Source organism: Ursus maritimus, unplaced genomic scaffold (assembly GCF_017311325.1).
Source record: "Ursus maritimus isolate PB19 unplaced genomic scaffold, ASM1731132v1 scaffold_15, whole genome shotgun sequence".
Classification (NCBI taxonomy): Eukaryota; Metazoa; Chordata; class Mammalia; order Carnivora; family Ursidae; genus Ursus; species Ursus maritimus.
The window spans coordinates 42,763,940-42,791,727 of NW_024423897.1; the positions used below are offsets into that span (position 1 = coordinate 42,763,940).

A 27,788-nucleotide genomic window follows, 5' to 3' on the forward strand; every position below is an offset into this window, starting at 1 on the left:
CTTCATGTTCTAAATGTGTGTATGTGTGTGTGTGTGTGTGTGTGTGTATGAATCATCATAGAGGCTTTCTCTATATTGAACTTAAGTTTTATGAAGAGAATCTTTCCTTGAACAAAACAATAAAACAAAACACAATGACAGCTCTATTACAAAGCTTGTGAAATACCATTCACAATTTCTTGATTACATTTAACATAGGTACTCATATCTTTTTTCTTCCTTTTAATGGAAAACCATAATATTAACGCTGCCATGAACCTTGAATGTAATTTGGTAAAAGCCCTTCAATTTAGTGAGATGGATTAAATGTCTTTTCCAAAATCATACTAGTATTTATTCAGAAAGATTTTCAAATTCCTAATCAGTGCTATTTCTTTCTAATAATCTTTAAGCATACACTAGGAAACATAGAATTGGCATTCAATGTCTTTGTGCTTACTCTTATTTTTTCTATGTATTTTGAGGGGGTCTAAGATGTAAGTGACATATCAAAATTAACTTAAAAGTCCAGCAGATAGCTTCTCACAGGGGATTAGAGCCAGAAGCTGATCCACTGCTAAACTACAAAGGAATGTAAATTATTTTGATACTGTTTTATTTTCTACATTTTCCTCTAAGCAAAGCAAACACTATCCTTGAAAAAGGACAAAGTCCAAATACTGTAGATTGAAGATCATATCACTACCAGTAACTCTAAGTGATGAATTCTAATATGATTTAATGAGTTCTGATCAATTGTCACTGAGTATTTTTATGTATTATAGTAATTGTTTTTGCAAATAATAGTAATATGGGTAATTGTTTAACTTCTTTTATATTCTCATGAAATCACTGTCCAGATTAATTTGTTCAGAGGAGTTTTTTTGGGGGGGTAGGAAAATATATTGACTTAGCTGTCAAGAAGGTTCTTTTTATTAAGAAAATAATTTTTTGTTTACAAAATATTTGATAAACTGATTACAGAGTGAGATATTTGGGGCAGAATCTCAATCAATGAAACACTGTTAAAAGGATAAAGTTTGGGGCTTTTGTCCTGCTGATGGTTTGTCCAAAAAAGGAGGATAGAGATCAGGGAGATTACTGGTGACTGGAGGCTACCTGTTCTGTGTGGTGAAAAGTCAGTAAAAGTCAGAAAGAAAACCTTGGTTTTGACAGCAAGAGGGGCTTTAACATACTGAACATACAGTGAATGCTAGGTTTCTGTGTAGTGGTCAAAGTACTGTGCCTAGTCTTTTGTATAATAAATAAATCTGTCCTTTTAGCTTTTTTTGTTGGTTTTGTTTTATAATGCATTTTACTCTGTTATTATGATAAATCGATTTTGAATAACTATCAATGATGAAATGTTACAGTACGCTGTATCCATTTTTAAGAGTTAAAAAAATGAAAGTGAGACACAAATTTCTGATAAATAAAAAGCTTGAGAATTAAAAATAAAACAATAACAAAAAATCCTGGGTCTGTTTATTTGCTTTAATACTATTAAAGCTTTTATTTTCATATGCCCCAAATAATTAAGTATATAAATAAGAAGGTCATAATGCCAAAATGAGAAATATTCTGCATTGAGGTACCTTAATAATCTTTCACATATGAAATGATTCTAACTCTTGTCTGTTAGGGACAAAAATAAACAGAAAACACTAAAATAAATGGAGTTGCTACAAAGAAGGAGACATTTTCAGAAGACATGATGAAAAAGTTTCTGCTTCCTCATTAAGCTTTTCAGCCAACATCTATAATTAAAGTCCTATCTTGAGTGGAGCTAGACTCTCGTGGTTATTAGCATCAGTTAGAGGGTTAGTCTTCAGTGTGGCCTGGCCAAGATCTTGCACTCAACTGTGCTTCCCTTTGTTGCTTTTGGACCCGATTAAATAAATAAATAAATAAATAAATACCTCCTTCAATAAAATAAAAATAGTAAACGGATCTGTTAGTAGGTATGTTGGTTGGTTCATTGATTAGTTTGGTTGGAAATCAAGTGGGTTAACTGTTTTTCTTTTCTTTTTTCTTTTTTTTTTGTTATTATGACATGTTAGTCACCATACAGTACATCATTAGTTTTTGATGTCTGGGATGACCTGGAAAACATATAAGAGAAAAGTGATGGAATACAGGCACTCTTGATAATCGTTCAGCTAGAAAGGGCTTTGGATTTTAATAATACAGTAAAAGGGGATTTGTGCAGTTTTATCTAAAATATGAAGGTCTAAAATATACCAGCTGACACCCAATTTACAATTGGAGCTATAATATATATTTGAAAATTAGTGTCACCTAAATAACAAAATATTCAAAGCTTCAAAATCATATGAATTTTCTTCTATTCCTATCTACCAGTTATTAAAACCATGCTACTTCTTAGTTTGTATTCTAATTGAACTCCGAACACTTTCCAGAGATTTTTGTTTGAAGTAATTTGTTATTTTCTTTTATGTTGAGAAAATTTATAAATACCATTCTCAACAAAAAGCCTCCTGTAAATTATATTATTAGTTTATTATTAATGTAATTATATTATTAATTATATCATTAATTGAAAATCTAATATGATGTCTAAACTTTTCAGTTGTTTTATGAATGACGTGTGGGTGGCAAACTTTGTGTTCATGCGTGGATTATCTTGATTTTACCCTCACATTTAATTAATAATTTTATTGAGTATGGAATTCAGTTTCAAAATAATTTGAACATGGATATAAGCATGCACAACAATGAGCACTCGTTTATCTTTTAGTGTTCAAGATTGTTGATGACAAGTCTACTGTTTACATAATGCATATTCCCAGGCAAAGTGATCTCCTCACTGAAAGCATTTAGGATGCCTTTTCTTTATGTAGTGTTGTAAAAGTTCATGATAACAGAAAGGAAAGAAAATCAAATTAAAGAGGATCCAAATTATTGTTTCACCACTTTATCTCTCTTTAATTTTTTATGCAAGTACTGCTAACATAAAATTAACCATTTTGACATATATAATTCGGTGGAATTTAGTACACTTTCAACATGCAACTATCACTTCTACCTAGTTCCAAAACATTTTCATTACCCCAAAAAGAAAACCCATACTCATTAAGCACTCACTCAGTAGTCCCCCTGGCTCCAGCCCCTTTCAACCACTAACCTATTTTCCGTCTCCAGAAATTTATCTATTCTGGGTATTTCATATAAATGTAATCATATATTATGCCATCTTTTATTTCTGGATTCTTTCACTCAGAATATTTTTGAGGTTCATTTACACTGTGGCACATATCAATATTTCGTTTATTTTTTCTTTTTATTCCATTGTATGAATATACCACATTTTGTTTATGCCTTCATACATTTATGGATTTTGGTTCCACCTTTTTGCTACTGTGAATAATGCTGCTATGAACAGTCATGTATAAGTATGTTTTTCAATACCTAGAATCTGTGACTTTGGTACATTTATGTGGCAAAAGAGAACTGAGGTTGGTTATCAGCTGACCTTGAGATGGCTGGAGGGGAGTAGGAAGTTCGGAAAGATGGAGGGAAGAAGGGAGGGAGGAAAAGAGAGAGAAAGGGAGAAGCACAAAAGTTTCAGAGAGCTACCATGTGAAAATCACTTGACCTGCTATTGCTGTTTTTGACGATAGAGGAGGGAGAGAGCCAAGGAACCAGGGCGCCTCTAGAAACTTAAAAAGGTGACGAAATAGATTCTCCATTAGAACTTCCAGGAGGGAATGTGACCCTACTGATATCTTGATTTTAGCCTGATTAGACTTGTCAGACTTCTGACCTAGAGAATTGTAAAAGCCAAAGATAATAAATTTGCGTTAGTTTAGGCCATTGAGATTGTGGTAAATTGTTACAGCAGTGACAGGAAATTAATACAGAGTGTAACTAAGGGCTTCTGAATATTGTAACATTTAGCCTGAACCTTGAACAGCAATCAGAAATTAATACTGCAAAGAAGTGAGGATGAGACATTTCAGATAGTAAGAGCTAATGTTTGAAAAGAGAGATGAAGCCAACAGCTAAAAAAAAGAATAGTTGAGGAATGAGAGATTATTGATGTTTGGTTTTAGTTTACAGTGAGTATTTCACAGCTTGTTACGAACATATTCTAACAGTCCAATATAAATTATTTAAATTGAATTTTATGATGACATACATGACATAGCCAGAGTCTGATTTTATGAAGTTTTGTCACTGTTATTATAATTTAAAAACTGTCATTTATTTTTCTTCCTTACATCACTACTTTTTATCTTCACCACAGGAGGGAGTTCTTATTTATTTATTTATTTATTTATTTTTTTTTTAAAGATTTTATTTATTCGACAGAGATTGAGACAGCCAGCGAGAGAGGGAACACAAGCAGGGGGAGTGGGAGAGGAAGAAGCAGGCTCATAGCAGAGGAGCCTGATGTGGGACTCGATCCCATAACGCCGGGATCACGCCCTGAGCCGAAGGCAGACGCCTAACCGCTGTGCCATCCAGGCGCCCCAGGAGGGGAGTTTTTAAAATCCAAAACGTGATGGTTTAGTTTTCCAAGAATGGGAAAAATTGGGCAGTTACCAAAGGGAAAAGTGATAAGTTTTTCAGAAATCTAGTTAGTTAATGCATAATCGATAATTAATCACAAATGAAGGAAGCTGTGGTGAATGCTGTTAATTGGAATTTAGGTATTTGTAGAAAAGAACAAACAATAAGTCATCTTTCTGCAATAAAATTCTAACATGACTTTAAACAAGATAATTAATCTGTCATTCTAAATCGAAGTGTTTTTGATCAATTATATTGAAATCTACGGTGAAAAAAGAAAGCAAATGCAGGTGTAGTTTCAGTGAGTGAGGAGGAAAGTAATGACTAGATAAATTTGGAGAGGTAGAAAGAGGCAAGGTGAGGTGGGTTCTTGAAAGCCATGGTAATCTACTGGTTTTCTTTGTGTTTTGTGTTTGTTTTTATGGTTTTTTTTTTTTTAATTGATGTGTGTGTGTATGTATGCGTGTATACGTGTGTGTAATCTAGTTCAGTGAAAAGCCATAGGTGTGTTTTAAGCAGGTGATTCATATAAACTGATTCTATTTTGAAAAGAATCAGTCTGGCTGTTGTGTGGAACATGGATTCTAATGGAGAACGAGATTCAAGGACACTGAACAGGAGGCCATTGAAGTAACTAAGGTGGTCAACAGTGCTGGAAAAGATAAACTAAGTTGAACTAAGATATTAACAGAAGAGTTGAGACCATAATAAAGAGAAAATAACTTTAGTGTGATCAATTGTACAAAGACAGCACTACTTCCCACAGTGGGAAAAGCAAGGTAAAGGGGTGAGTAGTGGATGGCTCAGAGAGAAATATTCATTTGGCCCAATAAAGTTTTATTTTATTTTTATTTTTAAAAAATATTTTATTTATTTATTTGAGAGAGAGAGAGAGAGATCACTAGCAGGGGGTAGGGCAAAGGGAGAAGCAGACTCCCTGCTGAGCAGGGAGCCCGATGCACGACTGGATCCCAGGACCCTGGGATCATGACTTGAGCCAAAAGCAGATGCTTAACCAACTGAGTCACCCAGGTGCCCTGGCCATATAACATTTTAAATGGTTTATTTGACACACTGATAAGTATAAAAGGCAGGCATTTAAATATTAGATTTGAAAAGACAGTGGAAAAATTAGGGATGAAGATATGTATAATTTGCATGGAAAGTCATTTGACTAAGTAAACTACTTAGGAAGAAAGTATAAATAGAAGACAGGGATAAGTACTCTTATTGGATAATGATAAATTCGTTAGGGTGGTATCCATGGCAATGTCTAGGAAAGAATGCTTTGTGAGCGTACTTGCAGTATACTGGTGCATAAGTTTTATTTTTAATAAAATTTTTGATGTATAATAGAGAAAATTTAATAGAATAATAGTTAAAATTTCAAATTGACTCTGAACCTAAATTATATAATGTCTTTATATATATCATGTTACTGACTTATTAGGTTTTCTAAAAAAGAATGTTTGATATATTACTAAGTATGACCTTTAATCTTTTCCAATTAAAATGAGGAAATATATTGCAGAATTATAAAAACTTCTACAAACACTGAGATTATACCGAAGTTAATGTGAAGAATCTACCACAGGCAAGTATGTTTAACTCTGAGACTGCACAGAATATCAATTATATAACATGCTTCCTAATTACATATTTATTTAATTTTCTTTACTGTTTTAAAACCTCCTCACTACTCAACTTTGTTCTCTCCTTAAACTGTGTGTTCTTTAGGAAATGGAGACATTTTGGTTTAATACAATGAGAATTAGTCTTAGAACAACAAAATTCCTATGGATTTTCTTTTCTTTTAAACTGAACCTATGTGTTGAAGATGAAAGTTTTGAGAAACTTTTTTTTTTAATAATGATTTTTTATTATATTATGTTAGTCACCATACAGTACATCCCCGGTTTCCGATGTAAGGCTCGATGATTCATTAGCTGTGTATAACACCCAGTGCACCATGCAATATGTGCCCTCCTTACTACCCATCACTGGCCTATCCCATTCCCCCACTCCCCTCCCCTCTGTATTGAGAAACTTTTGAACCAAGGAAAAAGATACCTGTGAGAACAGCGTTAGGATGTCTCTGATTAAGGAATTATAAATAATTGTTCTTTTCTTTGGAGCTAAGACAAGTGATTGGGAATTGTCAAATCAGACTTGTATTGATCAGACATATTACCCAATATCAAGCCTTACTAATAATTTCAAGGATACATTCAATCTATAGAAATACATGAAGGAGAGAGAGGTGGAAAGATTCAATGCAGCAACCCAGATCCCCGCAGGATCCATCTCCAGCCAATGTCTAAAGAAGAGGTCTCTAAGTGAAAAGAATAGTCACCTGCTCTAGAAAACCAAGTGTATTTAGGTTATGAAGCACCTCTATTTTGTACGCAAATCGCTCACATATACTCACATGAGACATTTTCCAGAGAGCATGTCTCATTAATCATGGATTTTTTTTTGTCATTGACTTAATAACTATAGGCAAACCTAAACCAGAGATAGCTCACTAAAGCATTTAAAAGAGAAGTATTATCCTCCTACCAAATACCGTTAGTTTGTTTTTAGGACCTCTATTCTTAACGTGTTTACATTGAGGTTAGGTCATACTCACATGCCTTCTTTCAACCTAAAGAGGGTCTCTGTAATAATGCAGAGGAAACACGTTCGAGGTAAACTGTTTAACTTCCTAGACTAATCTCTGTCCTCAGTCAATATCTCCATATTTCTAAGATACATTTTTATTATCTCTTTTATAGCATGTGCTATATTTTCTACAAAGATTAATCTTACTAACAACGTGACAATGAATGGGATTTGACTCATGCAATTTTAAATAGGAATTTCCTTTGCAAATCTTGTTAAACATGATGATATCCCCTTTGAGTTGTTTTAATATTCTTTTATCAGTGTAATTTATCTTATTCCCCTAGTGACGACAGTCATTTGAACTTTTTATACATTGATGTAAGCATTTATTGAATGTGTAATTTTTATAAAGCAACTTTACTTCCTTTTCTGGAGAATCATTTTCAGAGTCCTTTCATCAAGTGGTGGCTTCAGTTTAGCTCATAAGATATTTTCTCCGCCTGGAGAATTATTATATACATAAGTCTGGTTCTAATTTAATTCTCTAAATCATGTGTTCATTATATAGCTCTGTCAGAGAGATTAATGTCGTAATTTCCCTATGTCCCATACTTTCTGACCAACTGAGATGGTGACCAAAGAACATTATTCTGTGAATTCTGGGTTATGTTTGGATTTGTGGACATAAAAATGTTTCAGTTACCATGGGAAAGGTACACTGGCTTTCATGTCTCAGCACTGTGCACTATTGTCTCCTACTCCATCCGTACCCAGTAGAGATGACTAACTAAATTTTGCCCCTCTATTCAAACTCAGTGATTTGCACCACAGTGAACACTCTTTTTTTGTAATATTCAGGCCATCAGAAAACAATGATAAAAACCACACTTCTTTGTGATGACCCCACTATTACTTAAATTTAATATAGTATTCATACAATTGAACTTCCTTTTTTGCCTCTCTACGCCACAAAGTCATCGACCTTTAAAAGCATCAGAGATTATGATATCTGGTAGTCTTTCCTTGTAATGAATAAGCTCTCTGTACTGAGTAAGCTCTCTCGTTGACAGCTCTGCTAAAGTTATTATTAAATTAAGCCATATAATTAGAGCTTTGTCTTCTCTCAAGCCCAGTTTCTAGCCATTGCCAATCTCCTGGAAAAGAGCATGTTCTAATGTTCCTATTTGGATAAGCGAGATGTTTTCATCATGCTGACAACCTTCTAGGAATGTTATTTCAATCCTACTGAGAATGTCCAGGTGAGCTTCTAACATATCCACAGAACGTTTAAAACAACGGGGCCAGTGCTTACAAGTCAGCACATATGTTTTTGCCAGAGCGTAATGAGCAAGAGTTCAATAGTTCTTCTGTGGGAATAAGAAGTCCTGAGGTTTCTCCTTCCACCCACCAATGGTCATCATTAGCTCTGAGAGGGATAACTATAGGTTTACTCTCTCGCTCTGAGATGCTCTCTTGGAAACTGCACCGTTGCATTCCTTCCTGGTATATTAATCTTTTTATGGACACCTTTTCCATTTCGTGGTATGTCTCCCATTTCTATTTATTACTTTTCCACCTAAGGTTGACTTTTATACTTAGCAGGCATGTTATTTACCTACAGAGCTGGTATTAAAAGTTGTTTTATTAACACTTCTTATCCATCCCTGCCACCAGCTCTAGACAGATTTGGGATCTGACAGGTAGAGAATATTGGAGGTAGAGAATATTGGACAAACCCTGCTGTTTGATAATGAAATTGCATTTACAGGTAGCCCTAATTAGGCCACAAGGGTTGATGTTATGACTCATCCCAAAATACCTTTAAAAATATGCACTGGTAAATTCAGTGACATTAAAATTAGGTCTTAGGTGTTCTTTACATATACCAAATATTTAAATAGGTCTGACATCACTGGATAAGTAAGGATGGAAGAAAAAATTTCTTAGATGGAAAGACGAAGTGCTTTGTAATTTCATTTCCCCATGCGTCTATCCCTACCTCTAGAGTCTATGAACAATTCTTGTGAAGATCTCACTTTACTTCCTCTCATACTCAAACGTAAGGACATGTTCACTTGAAGTATTAAGACAACCCACAGAGACTTTTCAGTCACCTGTTTTGAATAACAAGTGTTTCAATTGCTTACTGAATAGAGCACTTCTCTGTGCATAATAAGTACTGTGATATGCTTACAAAATTTGTTTCCTTGATTCTATCTATAACAGCATAAAATTATGTAACTTCAGTAGAAGAAATATACCTCTGTAGCCCACACTGATGGAATTTGTTGTTCTAATCCTTTAAATGTATCCTTTGATGCCATATCTGTTATGTGATTAACAAAACTAAGAATCAGTGTCAGGCCCTGATAACATATTTGTATCCCCCAGGGCTGTGCATAGAGGTTGGGTGGTATGGGTATGCACGATGTCATGCCTAATACTTCAGAACTTTAGCCACAGCCATTTCAAGCAATTATTTTTCTGTTGATATTGGATGGATTTCTGGACACATTCGATAGTTTGTTGGATGCCAAGGGCATTTGTTATCTCCCCGCACATCAGTGACTGGCTGAGCCCCAGCATGTCCTTTCATTTTATAAACCCAGATAGCTAACTCCAGAAATCTGACTAAGGCACTGTCTTGGCATTTCATGGCCTTTATGGGCTGTTATTTTATTGTTGTTTAAGGAACAGCATTTTATAGTAATTTTTAGTCATAATTTACACACAATAAAAAGTAAAGTTACTCTTAAGAGCTTGATGATGTCATATATGTTTGTATGTACATGTACAAACACACATGCTCACGTACACACACATTAGTGACTACCTCTCAGATTAAGGTATAAAAAATCTCCACCACTTCTGAAAGTGTCGTTTTGACTTTTCAAATCAATACACCAATAGTCTGATTTATATCATCATAAATAAATTTTGCTTGCTTTTAATCTTTTTATAAACGAACTTATAAGTATTTTTAAAACTTTTTTAGTCACTGTAAAGTATTTGAGATTCATACATGTTACTGAATGCATCAGCATTTTGTTTTTTGATGCTGAGCAGTACTGAATTTTATCGATATGCATAATTTGTTTACCATTTCTACTATTGGTTGTCAGACTATTATAAATAAAACCTATATGAACAAATTTATACAAGTGTTGGAAGGGGGCATTGGCATATATGGATATATAACAATGCATACCCTTGTCTTAGGGTAAGTATATAATTGATTTTATTAGAAAATGCAGAAGAGTTTATCAGATCATGATACCAGTTACCCTTTAAATCGAACAGTGTTTTTCACAGCCTAAACTTATCAGGTCAACTTTTAACTTCAGGTATTCTGGAATACGTGTACTATTCCCCACTGAGCTTTCACAGTTAAGCATTCTGATGAAGAGTAATGCCATTGAGAAAATTCTATATGTTTATCTACTATTCAAGTACCTACTTTTATGAAAAGCCTCTTGTCCTTTGACCCACTTTGTATTGGTTGGATTCTTTGTCTTTTGTTTACTGACTTGTAGCATTTTCATATTCATGGAGATGAGTCCTTTGCTATCATATACTCTGCAGCATATAGCTTGATTTTCACTTTCTTCACATGGACTTTTTTATAACTTTGTATTTCTTGTTTTGTTTTTAAATAATAGACTTTATTTTTAGAGCAGTTTTGGGTTTGCTGAAAAATGGGTCAGAATGTGTGGAGTTCCCTCTCCATTAACACCATGCAATAGTGTGGTATATTTGTTACCTTATAACTGATGTCCATAGTTTACAATAGACTTCACTCTTTGTGTTGTACAGTTCTATGGGTTTTGACAAGTGAATGGCCTCCTTTATCCACCATTACAGTGTCATACAGAGTAGTTTGACTGCCCTAAAAATCCCCTAATCTATCTATTCATCCCTCCCTCACTCTCCTGCATCCGTGGCAACCACTGGTATTTTTATTATCTCTAAAGTTTTGTCTTTTCCAGAATATCACAAAGTTAAAATCATACAGTGTGTAGTCTTTTTAGATTAGCTTCTTTCACTTAGTAATATACATTTAAAGTTCCTTCATGTTTGTTTTTTTTAAAAGACTTATAATTGATATGCTGAAAGTAGAGAGAAAAAGGAATATAGAAAATTCTCAATAAAACCAGAAAAAGGCAGAAAAAGATCAGACAAACAAATAAACAACAAAGAAATAAAGAACTAGCTTTTAAAAGAAAATAATTACAAATATGGTAGCTATTAAATCAGCTACCAAGCTCTTTAAATGTGAATGGTCTGAATATACCAATGGTAGAGAAAGTGGATAAAAAAATACAAAACTTCACCATATATTATCTAAAATTAACCTACTTTAAAATAAAGACACAGACAGATTAAAAGTAAAGAGATGGAAAAAGGTATTTCAAGCTAACGGTAATCTAAAGAAAGTTGGGGTAGCTATATGAACTTCAGATACAGCCAATATTAGAACAAGAATATTAATCAGGGATAAATAGAAACATTACATAATGACAAAAAGGTCAGTCCTCCAAAATGACAACAACCCTTAATGTGTATGCACCTAACAGCAGAGCATCAAAATACACTGTCTTCTGGGGCGCCTGGGTGGTTCAGCCATTAAGCGGCTGCATTTGGCTCAGGTCATGATCCCAGGGTCCTGGGATCAAGCCCCGCATCAGGCTCCCTGCTTGGTGGGAAGCCTGCTTCTCCCTCTCCCACTCCTCTTGCTTGTGTTCCCTCTCTCACTGTCTCTGTCAAATAAATAAATAAAATCCTTTAAAAAAATACACTGTCTTTTGATGAGTATATTTTAATTTTTATTAAATAAAAATATTGTTTTTATTATATTTATTGTTAGCACCTATTGATTTTGTATAAGAAATATTTGCTTACCTCAACATCATGAAGTCGAGGTAATGTTTTTTCCAAGATGGTTTTTTTGTTTGTTTGTTTCAGCTATTATATTTAAGTCTATATTATATCTCAAATTAATTTTTGTGGATCATGTGAGGTATGAATGAAGTTTCTTCATTTTTTAAATACTGCTGATCAATTGAGTTGCTAAAGAATTTTGAGGGTTCTTCTGCAAAACTGACAGAAGTGTGTGTGTGTGTATATATATATATATATATGAATGTGTGTGTGTATATATATATATATATATATATATATATATGGATGGGAGTGTATATATATATAGAATAGACATAATACAGAGACTACATCAATAGACTGTGGGCCAGATATTTTAGTTAACTTCAACCCAAATTAATATATAGTATAACCTGATGAATGTTACATATGTACTTGAAAAGAATGTATATAATGGATATCTTAGGTATTTGCTATAGAAATGTTTTTGGGATTGATTTTGTTAATAGCATTGCCCAAATATTCTGTATCTTTACTATTTGTCTTTCTGTTCTCTAATTATTGAAATTAGTATGTTAAAATATCCAAATATAGAAATACCAGAATGAACTTTATATTGATACAAGTGGTTTCATATACATATATATATATAGATAGATAGATAGATATAGATATAGATACAAGTGGTTTCATATATATATGTCTATATGCAGATTAGTATTCAGCCATATATTTCATTGTTTTGTCAGGTGAGAGATTCTAAAAGCAACAACAACCCAAAGCATATCTAGCATTCAGATCTTGATTTCTAATGTCATTCTCCAGTAAAAAGAACCAGGGCTCCTTGAAATACTGGCTGATTCTAGGACTAGAACAAGAAATACACAAGATGATTGTGGAATATCTTGTGTGGCCAGAAATTAAGGAAATGCACACATGCAAAAACACACAACAAAGAGGAATGCGGCAAAAGGATGCAAGAGCTGACTGTAAGGGCTCCCCATGGGCAAGGGTGAAAAAAAACGGAGCAATGAAATACAGTGGTATTAGACCATAACCCAAAATATAAAATAAAAACATCCAAGAGTCCAGACTGATATTAATAAATAATCATAAATAAGTAAATGGGAGAGAATAAACAGGTCTTCCATGTAGAGCAATTCCAAATGATTTATGAAGATACCCCTCCCCTTTGAAGAGGTGTAACGCCCCACTCCTTAAATGTTGGCAGAACATAGTGACTTCCTTCTAAAGAATACAGTAAGAAAAGAGGGAAATAAAGTGACTTTATAGTGGAGACACTAGAAAAACACCAAGTCAACTAAGTTAACATCAACAGTGATGTATCATGTTGACAATATATACCCTTGATATGATGTGATAAAAGTGGCACTTTACTACTGTGGTCTTTCTCCCCAAAAACACATAGTCCTAGTACAATCATGAGAAAAACCATGAGATAAATCCCAATAAAGGGATATATTACTAAACAGATGATATACTATATTCCTTAAAACTGTGGAGGTCATAAAAACACAGGAAATCTGAGAAACTGTCACAGTACAGAGAAGCCTAAGGAGCATGAAGACTACATGTAATGTGGATCAGGTAGAAGATACTGGATGAAAAGTAAGGGATTCTGAATAAGATACAGGCTTAGTTCTTTATAGTTAAGAGTCTGTTTCTTGGCTTTCCTCTCTTTCCCCCATCTTCTTTTGTTTTAGTTCTTAAATTCCATATATGAGTGAAATCATATGGTATTTACTTTTCTCAGGCTGACTTATTTCACTTAGCATAATAATATTTAGCTCCATCCATGTCATTGCAAATGACAAGATTTCATTCTTTTTTATGGCTGAGTAATATTCCATCATATATATATATATATATATATACACACACACACACACACACACACACACACACACACACCACATCTTCTTTATCCATTTAGCAGTTGATGGACATTTGGGCTCTTCTCATAATCTGGCTACTATAGATAATCCTGCTATAAACATCGGGGTGCATGTATCCCTGTGAATCAGTATTTTTGTATTCTTTGGGTAAATACCTGGTAGTGCAATTAGTAGATCATAGGGTAGTTCTATTTTTAACTTTTTGAGGAAACTATATAGAGTTTTCCAGAGTGGCTGTACCAGTTTGCATTCTCACCTATACTGCAAGAGGGTTCCCCTTTCTTCATATCCTCACCAACACCTGCTGTTTCTTGTGTTGTTGATTTTACTCATTCTGATAGGTGTGAGGTGCTGCTATCTCATTGTGATTTTGATTTGTATTTGCCTGATGATGAGCAATGTGAAGCATCTTTTCATGTGTCTGTTGGCCATCTGTATGTTTTCTTTGGAAAAATGTCTATTCATATCTTCTGCCTATTTTTAAATTGGATCATTTGGTTTTCTGGGTGTTGAATTTTTTAAGTTCTTTATGTATTTTGGATATTAACTCTTTATCAGATATGGCACTTGTAAATATCTTTTCTCCCATTTCAAAGGTTGCCTTTTAGTTTTATTGATTGTTTCCTTAAATGTGCAGAAGCTTTTTTTTTTTAGATGTAGTCCCAATAGTTTACTTTTGCTTTTGTTTCCCTTGCCTCAGGAGACATACCTAGTAAGAAGTTGCTATGACCAATGTCAAAAAAGTTACTGCCTGTGTTCTCCACTAGGATTTTTATGGTTTTAGGTTTTTCATCCATTTTGAATTAGTTTTGTGTATGGTGTAAGAAAGTCATTCAGTTTCATTTTTCTGCATGTTGCTGTCCAGTTTTCTCAACATCATTTGTTGAAGAGACTGTCTTTTTCCCATTGGATATTCCTGAATACTTAGTTGAAGATTAACTGATCATATGGTTGTGGGTTCATTTCTGGGTTTTCTATTCTGTTCCATTGAGCTATGTGTCTATTTTTGTGCTAGTACCATACTGTTTTGATTACTACAGCTTTGTAATATAACTTGAAATCTAGAATTGTGATACCTCCAGTTTTGCTTTTCTTTTCCAAGGCTGCTTTAGCTACTGAAGACTTTTGTGGTTCCATGTAAATTCTAGGATTGTTTGCTCAAGCTCTGTGAAAAATGGTGTTGGTATTTTGATAGGGATTACATTAAATGTGTAGATTGCTTTGGATAGTATAGACATTTTAACAATATTTGTTCTTCCAATCTATAAGCATGGAATGCCTTTCCATTTTTATGTCATTTTCAATGAAATCATAGCAATTTAAAGGAAAAATATCAATCTTTCTCTTTCAGATTTTACAGTTTAGTGGGCATGGTAAACAATTCCACCAAATGTTATCAATATCATGATAGGACACTGAAATGTGCTTTGTAATTACATAGCTGGCATATCTGTTCTAATCTAGAGACTCAGAGAAGTCATCCCTATTTTAAATGAGTTATGATAAACATTTAGTTAGGAGACAAAGCAGAGAAGGGGAAGGGTATTAAAAGGTAAGAGGAAAATATGCAAACATCAAGTATGAAAGCTGAAATAGGTCCTCTGGAAATGAAGAAGATAGTACAAGGCAAAACAATACAAATGGTCTGTACAGAATGATAATGAAGTGGGTGAGAATGATAAAACTGAAATGTTTAGTATTCTCACACTGAAAATTAAGATAACCATTGCAATCACTCTTTCAGTGATGTTATGTGGAGACAAACTGATATGTGCCAAAATTAATTTTTTTCTGTATTAGCAATGCATGTATTTATAGAACTTTTCTTTTCTGCCTCTCTGAAGCTTCACACCGACCAAGATAAAGGAGATGGAAATTTAAAATACATATTAACAGGAGATGGAGCTGGCAGTCTATTTGTTATAGATGAAAATACAGGAGATATTCATGCTGCAAAGAAATTAGACAGAGAAGAAAAATCCCTATACATTCTTCGTGCCAAGGCTATAGACAGAAAGACCGGGCGGCAGGTGGAACCGGAATCTGAATTTATTATTAAAATCCATGATATCAATGACAATGAACCAAAATTCACCAAAGACTTATACACGGCGAGTGTTCCTGAAATGTCTGGAGTCGGTAGGTATACGTTAATCTATGTAAACTTAACATTTTTATTTGTTTGTTTGCTAAGGTGATTATTATGGACATATACTTAACATATGTAGCCCCTTTCAAGATAAGAATTATATATATTATATATAACTGAAAACTACTATTTAGTTTTAACTATCTCACTTCTAATTATTTTCAATTTTATAGATTTTTAAAGATTCCTGGGTTGTAACTTTTACCTAAAATGGTATCTAAAAATATGATGACTGAGAACAGTTATTCCATTGCATTTCAACCAACATCTTCACCTCTACTCAACTGCCATTCAAATGGCAGTCAAGCTGAATGTATTTTTGCTTGAAATAGAAAAGGGATATCAAATAGTGTCAGCAGTTTTGCAGAGTTTTGGACAGTTTTGCTTGCATTATTTTGCATAACAACTAATGCTTGCATTTGACTAATTTCTTTTGATCATCTCATTTGATCATTGAAACAACTTTATGTGGAAAGCACGGGAAACAGAACTTTAAATCCTCATTCTGTTAATTAGGAACTCAGGATTCTGAAAGATTAAGTACCTGAATTAAGATCAAATAACCTCGTAGCATAATAACCATATTCCAAGTGTTTTAATGTTATTTTAGCTGTGTTCCACTACCGAATAATAGTTTATTATGCAAACTGAAAATAACTGTTTCATTTTTAAGGCTGTTTACAATTTTATTTTATTTATTTATTTTTTTTGTGTTTACAATTTTAAATATCATCTGTTATTACGCAATTTTTTACCTGCATGTGTAAGTTTAGATTTGTTAATGAGATAAGAGCTGTTATCAAGTCATAACATATTAAAAAAGAAGTGATATAAACTTAACATTAATATCCAAAATATGCAACCGATTTTCAAAATTTGAAACTATTTAGTTGAATATTATCTCAAAATCAGTTTTCAGTGATTAGCTTTGAAATTATTACAATTAATACATGTTTCAGTCTAAAATGGTTTCTTTATGAGGAAAAGCAAACTTATATCCATCTTTACTGAGTGAATGATACAACATGTTTCTTAATTATTTGTGTCATCTAGCCAGAAGAACCAGGGGTTTGTAAAGAAGTTATTTCCTCTAACCTCAATTGAAAACTCTTCCATCTGAGAAAAGTGCAGTTCTACTGCCTTTTCAGGTATTCATTCCAATAATATGAAAAGGAGTTATCAAATTAGACAGGAGTCCTATGAAATCAGAAAGCCTAGATGAAATACGAGTGGTTGTGTTTTCTTTAACATTTTAAAATATCTGCTAGCCCAGTATAGTTCCATGGAAAGTACTGGACTGGTCCATATAGGTCGACCAGTGGGCTAAGGTAGATATATATCATGATCTCTTTATGGACTTACATTTGAGATGAAGATACACCTAAAACTGTACTCTCCATTTCAAACTTCCTATTGATGAGCATTCTAAGGTAGTTTGGTTTTCTGATTAACACACTTTAACCTTTATAAAACATTATTGTTTATTCCGTATGCACATTATTTTGCCAGATATTTTAAAAAATATTTTACTTATTTGTTTGAGAGAGGGAAAGAGAGAGGACAAGAGAGAGGGAGTGCGAGCAGGGGGAGGAAGAGAGGGGGAGTGAGAGGAAGAGGGAAAGAATCCCAAGCAGACTCTGCATTGAGGGGTTGGACTCGATAGCAGGACCCTGAGATCATCACCTCAGCCAAAACCAAGAGGTGGATGCTTAACTGACTGAGCCACCCAGGCACCCCTATTTTGTCAGATATTTTGACACTTAATAGTACAAAAACTTTCATTTATCCTTCTGGAAACAGATTTGATATACCTACAGGAATAAAAAGCATAATTTGGATGACAGATATTTGAATATGACACATTTTGATAATAACTGATTTATATTTGAATAACTTTTAAATTTTTCAAAGAGTTACCTCGTTTTAAAAACCAGAGTATTTACTTATCAGACTATTAATACTAAAACTCTAATAACCTGTATTTTCCCCATATTATTTTGTGCTGTTTAATGGAATATTATTAACTCTCTACTCTGTATTCCTATCATCTACCTAATTCAAATATATTCTACATCATTGTTTTATTAATATTTATCAAGTATGTAATAAGATCAGCACTAGAATAAGCACTTGAATATTTTATTAAAAATAAAAGACTTCACTTGTTCAATACCCATAATAAAATACAGAATATATAAGTGTATACATGGAAGAAGGCTTGCAGATTACATTGTCCAAAAAGCCCTTCCTGTAAGGCAATCTATATTTCATTTATATAAACTTTAAATTGTGGGCAGCAAAATTTCTGGTTATTGCAGGCCTTAAAAATGAGAATTTAGGTCATTGTCAATTGCACTGCCTCTGTGCCTACAATTCCAACAAAACTGAAAAAAGGAAGAAACATATAGCAAGTAGCTGTATTACTCTGGTTGCAGCTTTTCATATTAATAAAAGAAGATTTAAAAACTGCCAATAAATCTTTGGGCACCCAGAGGGCCTAGGCGGTTAAGTGTTGATTCTTGGTTTTGGCTCAGGTCATGATCTCAGGGTCCTGGGTTGGAGCACTGTGACAGGCTCTGCACTCAGCTCGGAGTCTGCTCAAGATTTTCTCTCTCTCTCTCAAATAAATACATAAATAAAAACTTAATAATAAATAAATAAAAACTACAGGTAAATCTTGATCCTACTTATGGAGGATAGTTATTATTACTACTAACATTGACATCACTGCATTAATTGCTTCCTGTTTGACCCACGGATAGACTTTGTATGTGTGACAATTTTTAAGTATAAATGTACATATTTTATGCAAACACACATACACACACACATACACAAGACACCACATTACACCTCTTCTAATAAATAAGTAAAAATAAGTCCAAAAGAGTTAAACTGACTTGCCACAAAACATGCAAATTATTACTATACTAGTTGTAAAAAAAATAATAAAAGCAGGGAAAACTGGATAATTTTAATGCCTTAGTATTTCCCCCCACTGTAAAATAGTTGTGCTTATTATGGAAAACTTCTAATATTATTAGCCTCTTAGTAACTCCTCAAAAGCAGCATTTTTCTTTTTTTATTTAAATTCAATTAGCCAACATATAATACATCGTTAGTTTTTGAGGTAGTGTTCATTGATTCATTGGTTGTGTATAACACCCAGGGCTCATCATATCATGTGCACTCCTTAATGCCCATCACCCTGTTAGATACCCCATAGTATTTTTCTTATTTTATTCTTTTAATTCAAATGTCCTTCTCAAAACTAAATACAAATAACAGGAAGGGGAGTGACTGCATTTTATATTAAGATTTTAGATCTATTAATGTATAAAATATCTAAATAAAAAGTCTATGTATTTTATATTTTAAAATTATATTGGTTTATTGTTGTATGTTTCCTTTAAAGGAAAATTAGTATTAACTCAGTATAATTTTGTAAATGTGATTGTCTCTGTTTTTACTTACACAGCTAATCAATTACAGAGAAAAACTAAAGGGTGATACTTGGGAACTTTTTCAAGCTATGGGTAACCTATATACTAAGAGTTAAGACCCATACATAATCAAATAATAAAGAATGCTTCTATAAATGAAGTAATACACAACAATTCGATTCTAATATTATTTTCATTATATTAGTGGTTTTCATTTAAATCAGAGCTAAGAAAAAAACCCCAAAACTCGTGTTAACCTTGGAGGTAAATAAAGTCTTATGAAATAAAATGAAATTTGTTATTATCCTATCCTTCTCCCCAATAATATCCTCTAGTGTTCTCCTCCATACTGTCCCTTTTCCCTGTTTATTTTTGTCCTAATTGTCTCTTCCTTTTCTTTCTCACCAATTCCTCTCCTTGTTTTATCTTTCTTTTTTTTTTTTTTTAAAGACTTTATTTATTTATTTGACAGAGATAGAGACAGCCAGCGAGAGAGGGAACACAAGCAGGGGGAGTGTGAGAGGAAGAAGCAGGCTCATAGCAGAAGAGCCTGATGGGGGGCTCGATCCCATAACGCCGGGATCACGCCCTGAGCCGAAGGCAGACGCTTAACCGCTGTGCCACCCAGGCGCCCCTTGTTTTATCTTTCTGCCCCTGCTTCTTTCTGTCAAAACCATATGCCATATTCCATTGTGTTTCTCAGAATCACATGCTTCTCTCCTTTTCAAAAGCTAAAATCAAATGACTCCAATTGTTGAAATCTGAAAGGCATTCGCATCTTCTTATCAGAACATATAATCTGGATAATATATAAGGATATATAATGAAGGAAAATGGGATATACTGATTTACATATTTATGGTAGGCCCGACTTTTTATATTTTTCAATTTTTTGTGGTCATTATACCTTGACTAAAGATTATCTATCACCTTTCTATATTTGCATGCATTCATCTTCATCTAGGCAAAATCCTACTGTATAGATTTGCAGGGTTTGATGCATACTTTCTCATGGACGGGGATTTCCCCAAACGGTCTCTCAAAAACTTATCCAGTTCCCCTCCCACACCATCTCCTCAAGAAATCCCTCCATAGTTTTCACAGTTCACATGTAGAACTCATCAATGAATCCTTTATGACTTAATCCAAGCCCTTTCTTAGGGTTCACAGACTGTAGATTCAATAATGTGTCTAATCATAGCCCCAATGCCAGACAAGCCATTTAACGAAGTAGTTAGAATGGCGCTGCTTTCCTCAGACTGGCTACGGTGAATCCCATCTCTATCACCTACTAGATGTGTGGCCACGAGCAACCTCTCTGTGGCTCAAGGCCTTCATCTCATGCTTCTCATGAGAATAAAGTACTCATATAAAGTAAGCGTTGAGTATTTTGCTTAGCCTACCTTAAGCATTCTGTAAATGTTCATTCTCATTAAGACTCTCTGCTAGAAACTCTGCTGGGCTTCAAAGATAAAATGTTGAATAAAACCAGACATGGCCTCTGCCTTTGGAGAGTTTACATCATACAGGACAAAGCCTACAAATAACAAATATAATAAATGTGTTGTTCAGGCTTCACTATACTTAATTTTTTAATCGTTTAATATAAAAGTAAAATACTTATTTTAAATTATTTGAGAACAAATGAAAATTATAACTATTTCAGAAAATTCAGAGGGATATAAAAATCACAATCTTTTAATCCATCTTTATAAACACACAATTATAAAATCATTACAAAAAACATAGAAACTACTTTCTAATTTTATTACTAAATAGCATTAACTGTGCAATAAGTTTATGAAAAAAATACAACCTATGAAAGAAATACCACTATCCATTCCCTAAAGTCCAACATACTAGATATTTCTTTTTCATTCTACCATTATAAATATTGTAATAATATGCTGTCAGTGTTCATCAGTGTTGAACAGCGTTCCTAATCATTACCATGATTCTAAGAGAAGGAATAGTCCTAGTACTATACAAGTGTTTGTAACATTTTAGTCACATAACCAGACTGACTTTTATTCCTTAGATTAAATTATTTGTCTTTTTTAGGTCAAGTATTTTTGGATATGTTCTAAGATCACATACCCACAATAAAAAGCAAACAACAGAAAACAGATTTAACAACGAAGTGTATTATTATAAGTGTCAAAAGGTATAGAGGAGTATTTTTCCCTGTTTTCATTATTAAATGATATCCTCAGTAAAAGAAAAATGAAACTTATAGCAAAATACATGTCATGGAATTGATGAATTAACTACTTGCATTTAGCATACTGATTACACTGAATAATTCATATTTCAAATAATCCTCAACTATGAAAACAATTCTTATTCTAACTAACATATGTTCACATAGGTTTATATAAAAAATTCAATATAAATCAGAAAACCACTTTAGTTTAACTTCTAAACATTATTGTGGGGAGGTGGAGATCACTTTATTATTTCTGCCTTGGCCTGGCTAGGATGTGAGTAGGTGTTTTTTAAATGACAAAGGAGAACAACCTAGGATCCACGGAATAAGTCACAGTGAGTCCTCACCCAGAATGAACCAAGTATCAATTCTAGGCCTCAAGAGAAACAGCTCAAGTTCTTTTATGTTAATTAATTTTGAAAAAAAAAACATAAAAAAGACTGCTGCTAAATTCATGTGTTAGTATTCAGATACATTGATGGGAAATGAGCTGTTAGTTTAATCTTAATGTACAATTAATTAATTTTTAGGATTTGCATAAGCATATGCATGCAAATTTTGAGAAACATTCATTAAGAGTCAATGAAACAAGTTTTCAGTGTGTAACATATGGGGTGTTAAATTAGGTGACAGGGCCAAGGTGGAACTTACCTCTGTCCTAAGGAATTTTAAAATGTATGTAAGAATCAGAGTCAAACTTTGGAAAATTGTATGTAGTATACTAGAAAATGTCATATAAACTCATTTTGCCCAAGGGATACATAGTAGGTTTTAGTTAATAGTAGTTTTACAACCATGCTTTGAATCTTTATAGTGATCAGTGAAATATCAGAAAAGCCCATTAATATACTACATTATATTAAGCTCCTGAAACTAGCCCCTTTAAAGTCTTTTTATCTTTTTAAAGATAATTTGTGATAAAGTAAAAAGAAAATGGTTTAAGTTTTATAAAATAAAATTAAACAGAGTAGTGTTAAATTACAGTATTGCATGTCACAGAACTATATACTTTCTTAACTTTTGGGGGAAATATCTACTGATTTCATTATGTGCAGCAAATAATAGGTAGCATACCAATAAATATAATCATATATGACTTTGGTAACTACATTTTAAAGGGAGACACAGATACTTAATAATCATTTATATCTTAAACACACACAAAGTTACAGGTCAATTTTATGTCATTTTGTTTTCTATAAATACAGGGCCCCTCTATTTTTTATTCTGTTTACAATACACAATAATTTACCAGAGTAAAAAGCAAGCCTGGGTGTTACCAATGCTGGTTTTATCTTTGAATACACATTTCCAGTTATCAATAAATGCATTAATTGAAAATTGCATATGCACTGTATTCAGCGAAAAATTGTTCCTTACAATATTTTTGATCAGCTAAAAGTGCAAGGCATTTGTCTAATTATGTTCATTTTTATGATAAAACAGGTTGTTGATTTTTTCTCAGCTCAAACCATAAAATTAAGGGATATTGAAATTTTAAAAAAAGAATGAAAAATAAAAGTGTGTGTTTTTTTGGAGGCAGCATCATTTAAACAAATTTCTTTAAACATATACCATTGTCTAACACACCACACAACTAGCAGTAATTTTTCAGAAAGACAGTTTTTGAAGTTAGAAGTATTTAAGTGTCTGTGTTTGGGTGGGGATTCGTGTAGGTACATCTGTTATACAAGTGACCGCAACAGATGCGGATGACGCCAACTATGGAAACAGTGCCAAAGTGGTCTACAGCATATTGCAAGGACAGCCATATTTTTCAGTGGACCCAGAATCAGGTAATAACATTTAAGACTTGGTCTCTTTCTCATGTTGTAATACATCTAGATGCATAATTATAGATTTTTCTGAATTTTAAAAGCTATTGATTCAGTATCATGCTTTTACTTACACCCTACAGGTATTCCATGGAAATAAAAGCAAATTGCCTATTACTTAAATAGATTATTTGAACTGTTAGCTTTTGAGAATATTATTTAGTGAGTTTAAATTCATGACACCAAATACAAAATTTCAGAGATTTAGCAGTTTGTGTGTCACAGGAAATACTCAAAACCTAAAGAATGTGACCAATCATCAAAATCAAGTAAGCTTATTAATCTGAAGATTTTTGAATGAAGTTAATTTTTTCATCAAAAAGATAATTAAATTGATTTAGCAAACCTTGTTCCCTGTATAATAGCCAGTGGAAGAATTCTTTCCGTTCTGTAAATTACAATTTAATGTTTATGGATTTCATACATTTGGTACACCAACTTTTTATCTGTTATGATGAACTTCTGTTCATCATATCAATAGATTTTGCATAGGTTAATCTTAAAACTCAGTGATTGAACTGTAAAACATTTGTCTATTTTTTGTAAAAGGCATAATAAAAACTGCACTACCAGACATGAGCAGAGAAAACAGAGAGCAGTACCAAGTGGTTATACAAGCCAAAGACATGGGCGGCCAGATGGGAGGCCTTTCTGGAACCACCACAGTAAACATCACTCTGACGGATGTCAACAACAATCCTCCTCGATTTCCCCAGAGTAAGGAAGGTTTTATTTATCTCATGTCTGAAGTCTTCTCCAACACACTACAAATAGAGGCTAATATTTGTACCGGTATTTTCACTATTAGTTTATGAAGAAAGGCAAATCCACAACCTGTCCCCCCAACAAATTATCACAGTTTCCACAAATTGATTTCCCAGTATTCACTATGATCATCTCACTCTTTTTCTTACCTCTTTTGTGGTTCACAGTGTGGACTCTCAGTTCTGACTTCCTGGTTTCAAATTCATGTCTGTCACTTGTCTCACCTCAGTTATCCTGTCTGTGTATACAAATAATATTCCCTTATTTAATTGATTCTAAAACACACACTCAATGTTTTAAAGTCTCATAAAATCAGATACTGTATCAAAATCAATGCAAGTTGTGTTTAATTGGCAGCATTTATTTTTCCTAATGGCCCCTAGAGTTATGGTATATCTTAGTTCTGATGGCATCTGAAACATGTTAAAGTTTGCTAAAATCTGTTACCTACTTGTAAAGATTAAATTAGTCAATACCATTTTAGTTATCACCACTTTAAGCATATATGTTAAACCATGGATGCTTTGCATGTCATGAGTTCCTATAAAAAGATTCTAATCCTTTGCTGCAAATGTTTCCCTTTTACAGTATATAAAAATATAAAGCTCCCTATTTTGAAATGTTCAATTAAGGGGTTTCAAATTGAAATTTATGATATTGAATCTAATACATTAGAGCATTCTCCAAACTAGTCAAATTTAAAATATTTGATGATTCAACATTGGATGTTTGACATATACATCTGATAAATGTTTTTAAGTTTGCTGAGAATATAAATAATAAGCTTAATTAACATAAATCTAAGCTTTGCATTCGGTTTCCTTAAATATAAACTGAAAGAGTAGGACTTGAATTCTCAAATGGTTTGCCACTCTATAATTCCATGCTCTTTAATAATCTTAGCAAAAGGTTCAGAGCTACAATAGCAATAATAAAAAAAGTGTTTATGAAGTAGCCATGGAATAAACATATTAAAGACATAATTTCATGTAATAATCATAAAAAAAACCCTATGAGTTAATTCCTGTCATTATCACCCTGTTCTTACAGATATAGGAAATCAAGGGTTAGAGAATGTAACTTGCCCAGTGATGAGAATTCCAATCCAGGCAGTTGGATTTAGAAGTCCTTAATCACCAAGCAAATTGGAAAGAGTATAGACTTTGAAGTCAGAGAGACTTAGTTAATCAACCTGCATTTCTCAATTTCATTGGATGATTTCCTTGAGCCTTATCCGTGAAGATCATGTACCTACTACCTTGGTGTTTTGAAAACAAGTGTTAGAATTAAACAAATTAATACAGAGAGCCTTTGGCCTTATACAGAGTTCAGCACATATTAAATGTTTAAAAACATTTCTAACTTCCATTAACTCTTTTTGTAACTTTTTCATATTGTCTCTTAAATAAATAGTCACAAACTAAAATCCTTTCAAGGACAGCAAAGTGCAATATAATGATTGGCTGAAAACTGCAGGATAAGGAAACATTCATATTCCACTTTAAGGCATTAATTAAGAAGCAAAAAAAGAAGGAAGGAAGGAAGGAAGGAAGGAAGGAAGGAAGGAAGGAAGGTAGGAAGGAAGGGAGGAAAGTTTCTGTGTATGGATTTAGTTTTCTATCCCTGACTTAGGTTATAAGAATAAGTCCATGTTTTTTATTAAACTACATAAAAATATATAATGACAATACTGAAAGTTCTAGATATGTAGTAAATGATCAGTTTTCTTGGCCTCTTGAGCAAAAGTTCTAGATTCTAATATCATGTCTACCACTTATATCTAAATAACCTTGGAATGTCCACTTAATCTTCCTGGAACTTATATTTCTCATTTACAAAATGAGAGTGTTCTGCCTTTATAAATTATTTTTCCAACTTAATAAACCTATAATTTTTGACAGTTTACAATTACAATTCAATATGATGAAAAGCTCTCCAACTTTAATATTAATTTATTGAAGTAAAAAAGGCAGAAGAAACAAAGATTTTTGTTATCTAGAGATGAAATGTCAAAACACCTCTGATTTAATTTTCAGGTACGTATCAATTTAATTCTCCCGAGTCTGTACCTCTTGGAACCCATCTTGGAAGGATAAAAGCCAATGACCCTGATGTGGGGGAAAATGCTGAGATGGAATACAGCATTGCTGAAGGAGATGGAGCAGACATGTTTGATGTCATCACTGACAAGGATACACAGGAAGGGATTATAACTGTCAAACAGGTTTCTTTACGCTGTCTTCATTTTTTCATTGAGCGCTTATAGTTTATTTTTGCTTTTCAGTTAAGGGAAGAAAAGCCTAGGATTTATTTCTCCCATCCTTTACACACTGTCAAGCTTTCATAGAAGTGGGTATGGTTGTGGTTTCACCTCAAATAAGTGAACCATCATCATCACTGATACTTAAAAAGTAACACAAAACCTTAACTGCTTGTGCTTTTAGGTAGACAGACTAGGATTAGATAGCCTCAAAAGTACTTCTACATTTTCTGTGGCCCCAAAAATAGGCATGCAGCCATAACTTTATCTCATGCGCTTTTCAAAATATTTAAATTAGCTTCTTCAAGCTGATGAAACCTGAAGATGCTGCATGTTTTATGCTGGATGCAGTGGGAGAGAATATTGTGAAACTTTACATACTATAATCCAGCTAAATGTGTATTATGTTCTATTTTCCTAATTTTTGTGTTTTCATTCACATCTTGCTTTCCAGTGTTCAGATTAATGAAATATGATTTTTTTTCTTTTTAAAATAACAGTTTTAGAAATGTTGGACCTAAGGAAGCAACTTATATGAATAGTTTGATGAATCTCTACTTTATTCTATGTTTTTTTCTGATTTTAACTTTGTATAACTTTAATAATAATAATCTATGTATCCATTAGATAATACATTTGCCTGTGACCATCAAAATGTGAAATGCATTAGCAAGTGGGAATTGATCCTAATGTTATATTCAGTTACCCTCTGTGAATAAGTGTAAGACAAAACAAAAAATTACTAATTTATTTGACATACCTATAAAGCAATAATTGGGAAAGTTTTTTAACCACAATTACTGGTATTATTAACAGAGCTGGTTATTAAATTTTAATATTGTCTTCCATTGTCATGTATTCTATATTATACTAATTTTTCTTATTTAACTTCAGAATTTAGATTTTGAAAACAAAATGCTGTACACTTTAAGAGTGGATGCAAGTAACACCCACCCTGATCCACGATTCCTACACTTGGGACCTTTCAAAGACACAGCCGTGGTCAAAATATCTGTGGAAGATATAGATGAGCCTCCTGTGTTCAGTAAACTTTTTTACTTGATAGAAGTAGATGAAGATGTAAAGGAGGGCAGCATCATTGGACAGGTTACAGCATATGACCCAGACGCCATGAACAATTTAATAAAGTAAGTATTTTATGAAACTTTAAGCCTGCAGAAAAATCTTCTTACTATTTATTAGTGTGTGTGAAAAAAATT

General features: G+C 33.1%; 1 protein-coding gene across 1 annotated transcript in view; it reads left to right on the forward strand.

Annotated features, from left to right (window-relative positions):
• Positions 1–27,788, forward strand: part of CDH9 (cadherin 9) — a 74,885-nt gene that overhangs the window by 25,169 nt on the left and 21,928 nt on the right. Inside the window, 5 exon segments of the mRNA XM_040630212.1 lie at positions 15,755–16,049; positions 23,385–23,504; positions 24,093–24,260; positions 26,345–26,532; positions 27,463–27,716. Coding sequence (XP_040486146.1) covers positions 15,755–16,049; positions 23,385–23,504; positions 24,093–24,260; positions 26,345–26,532; positions 27,463–27,716 — 1,025 coding nt within the window.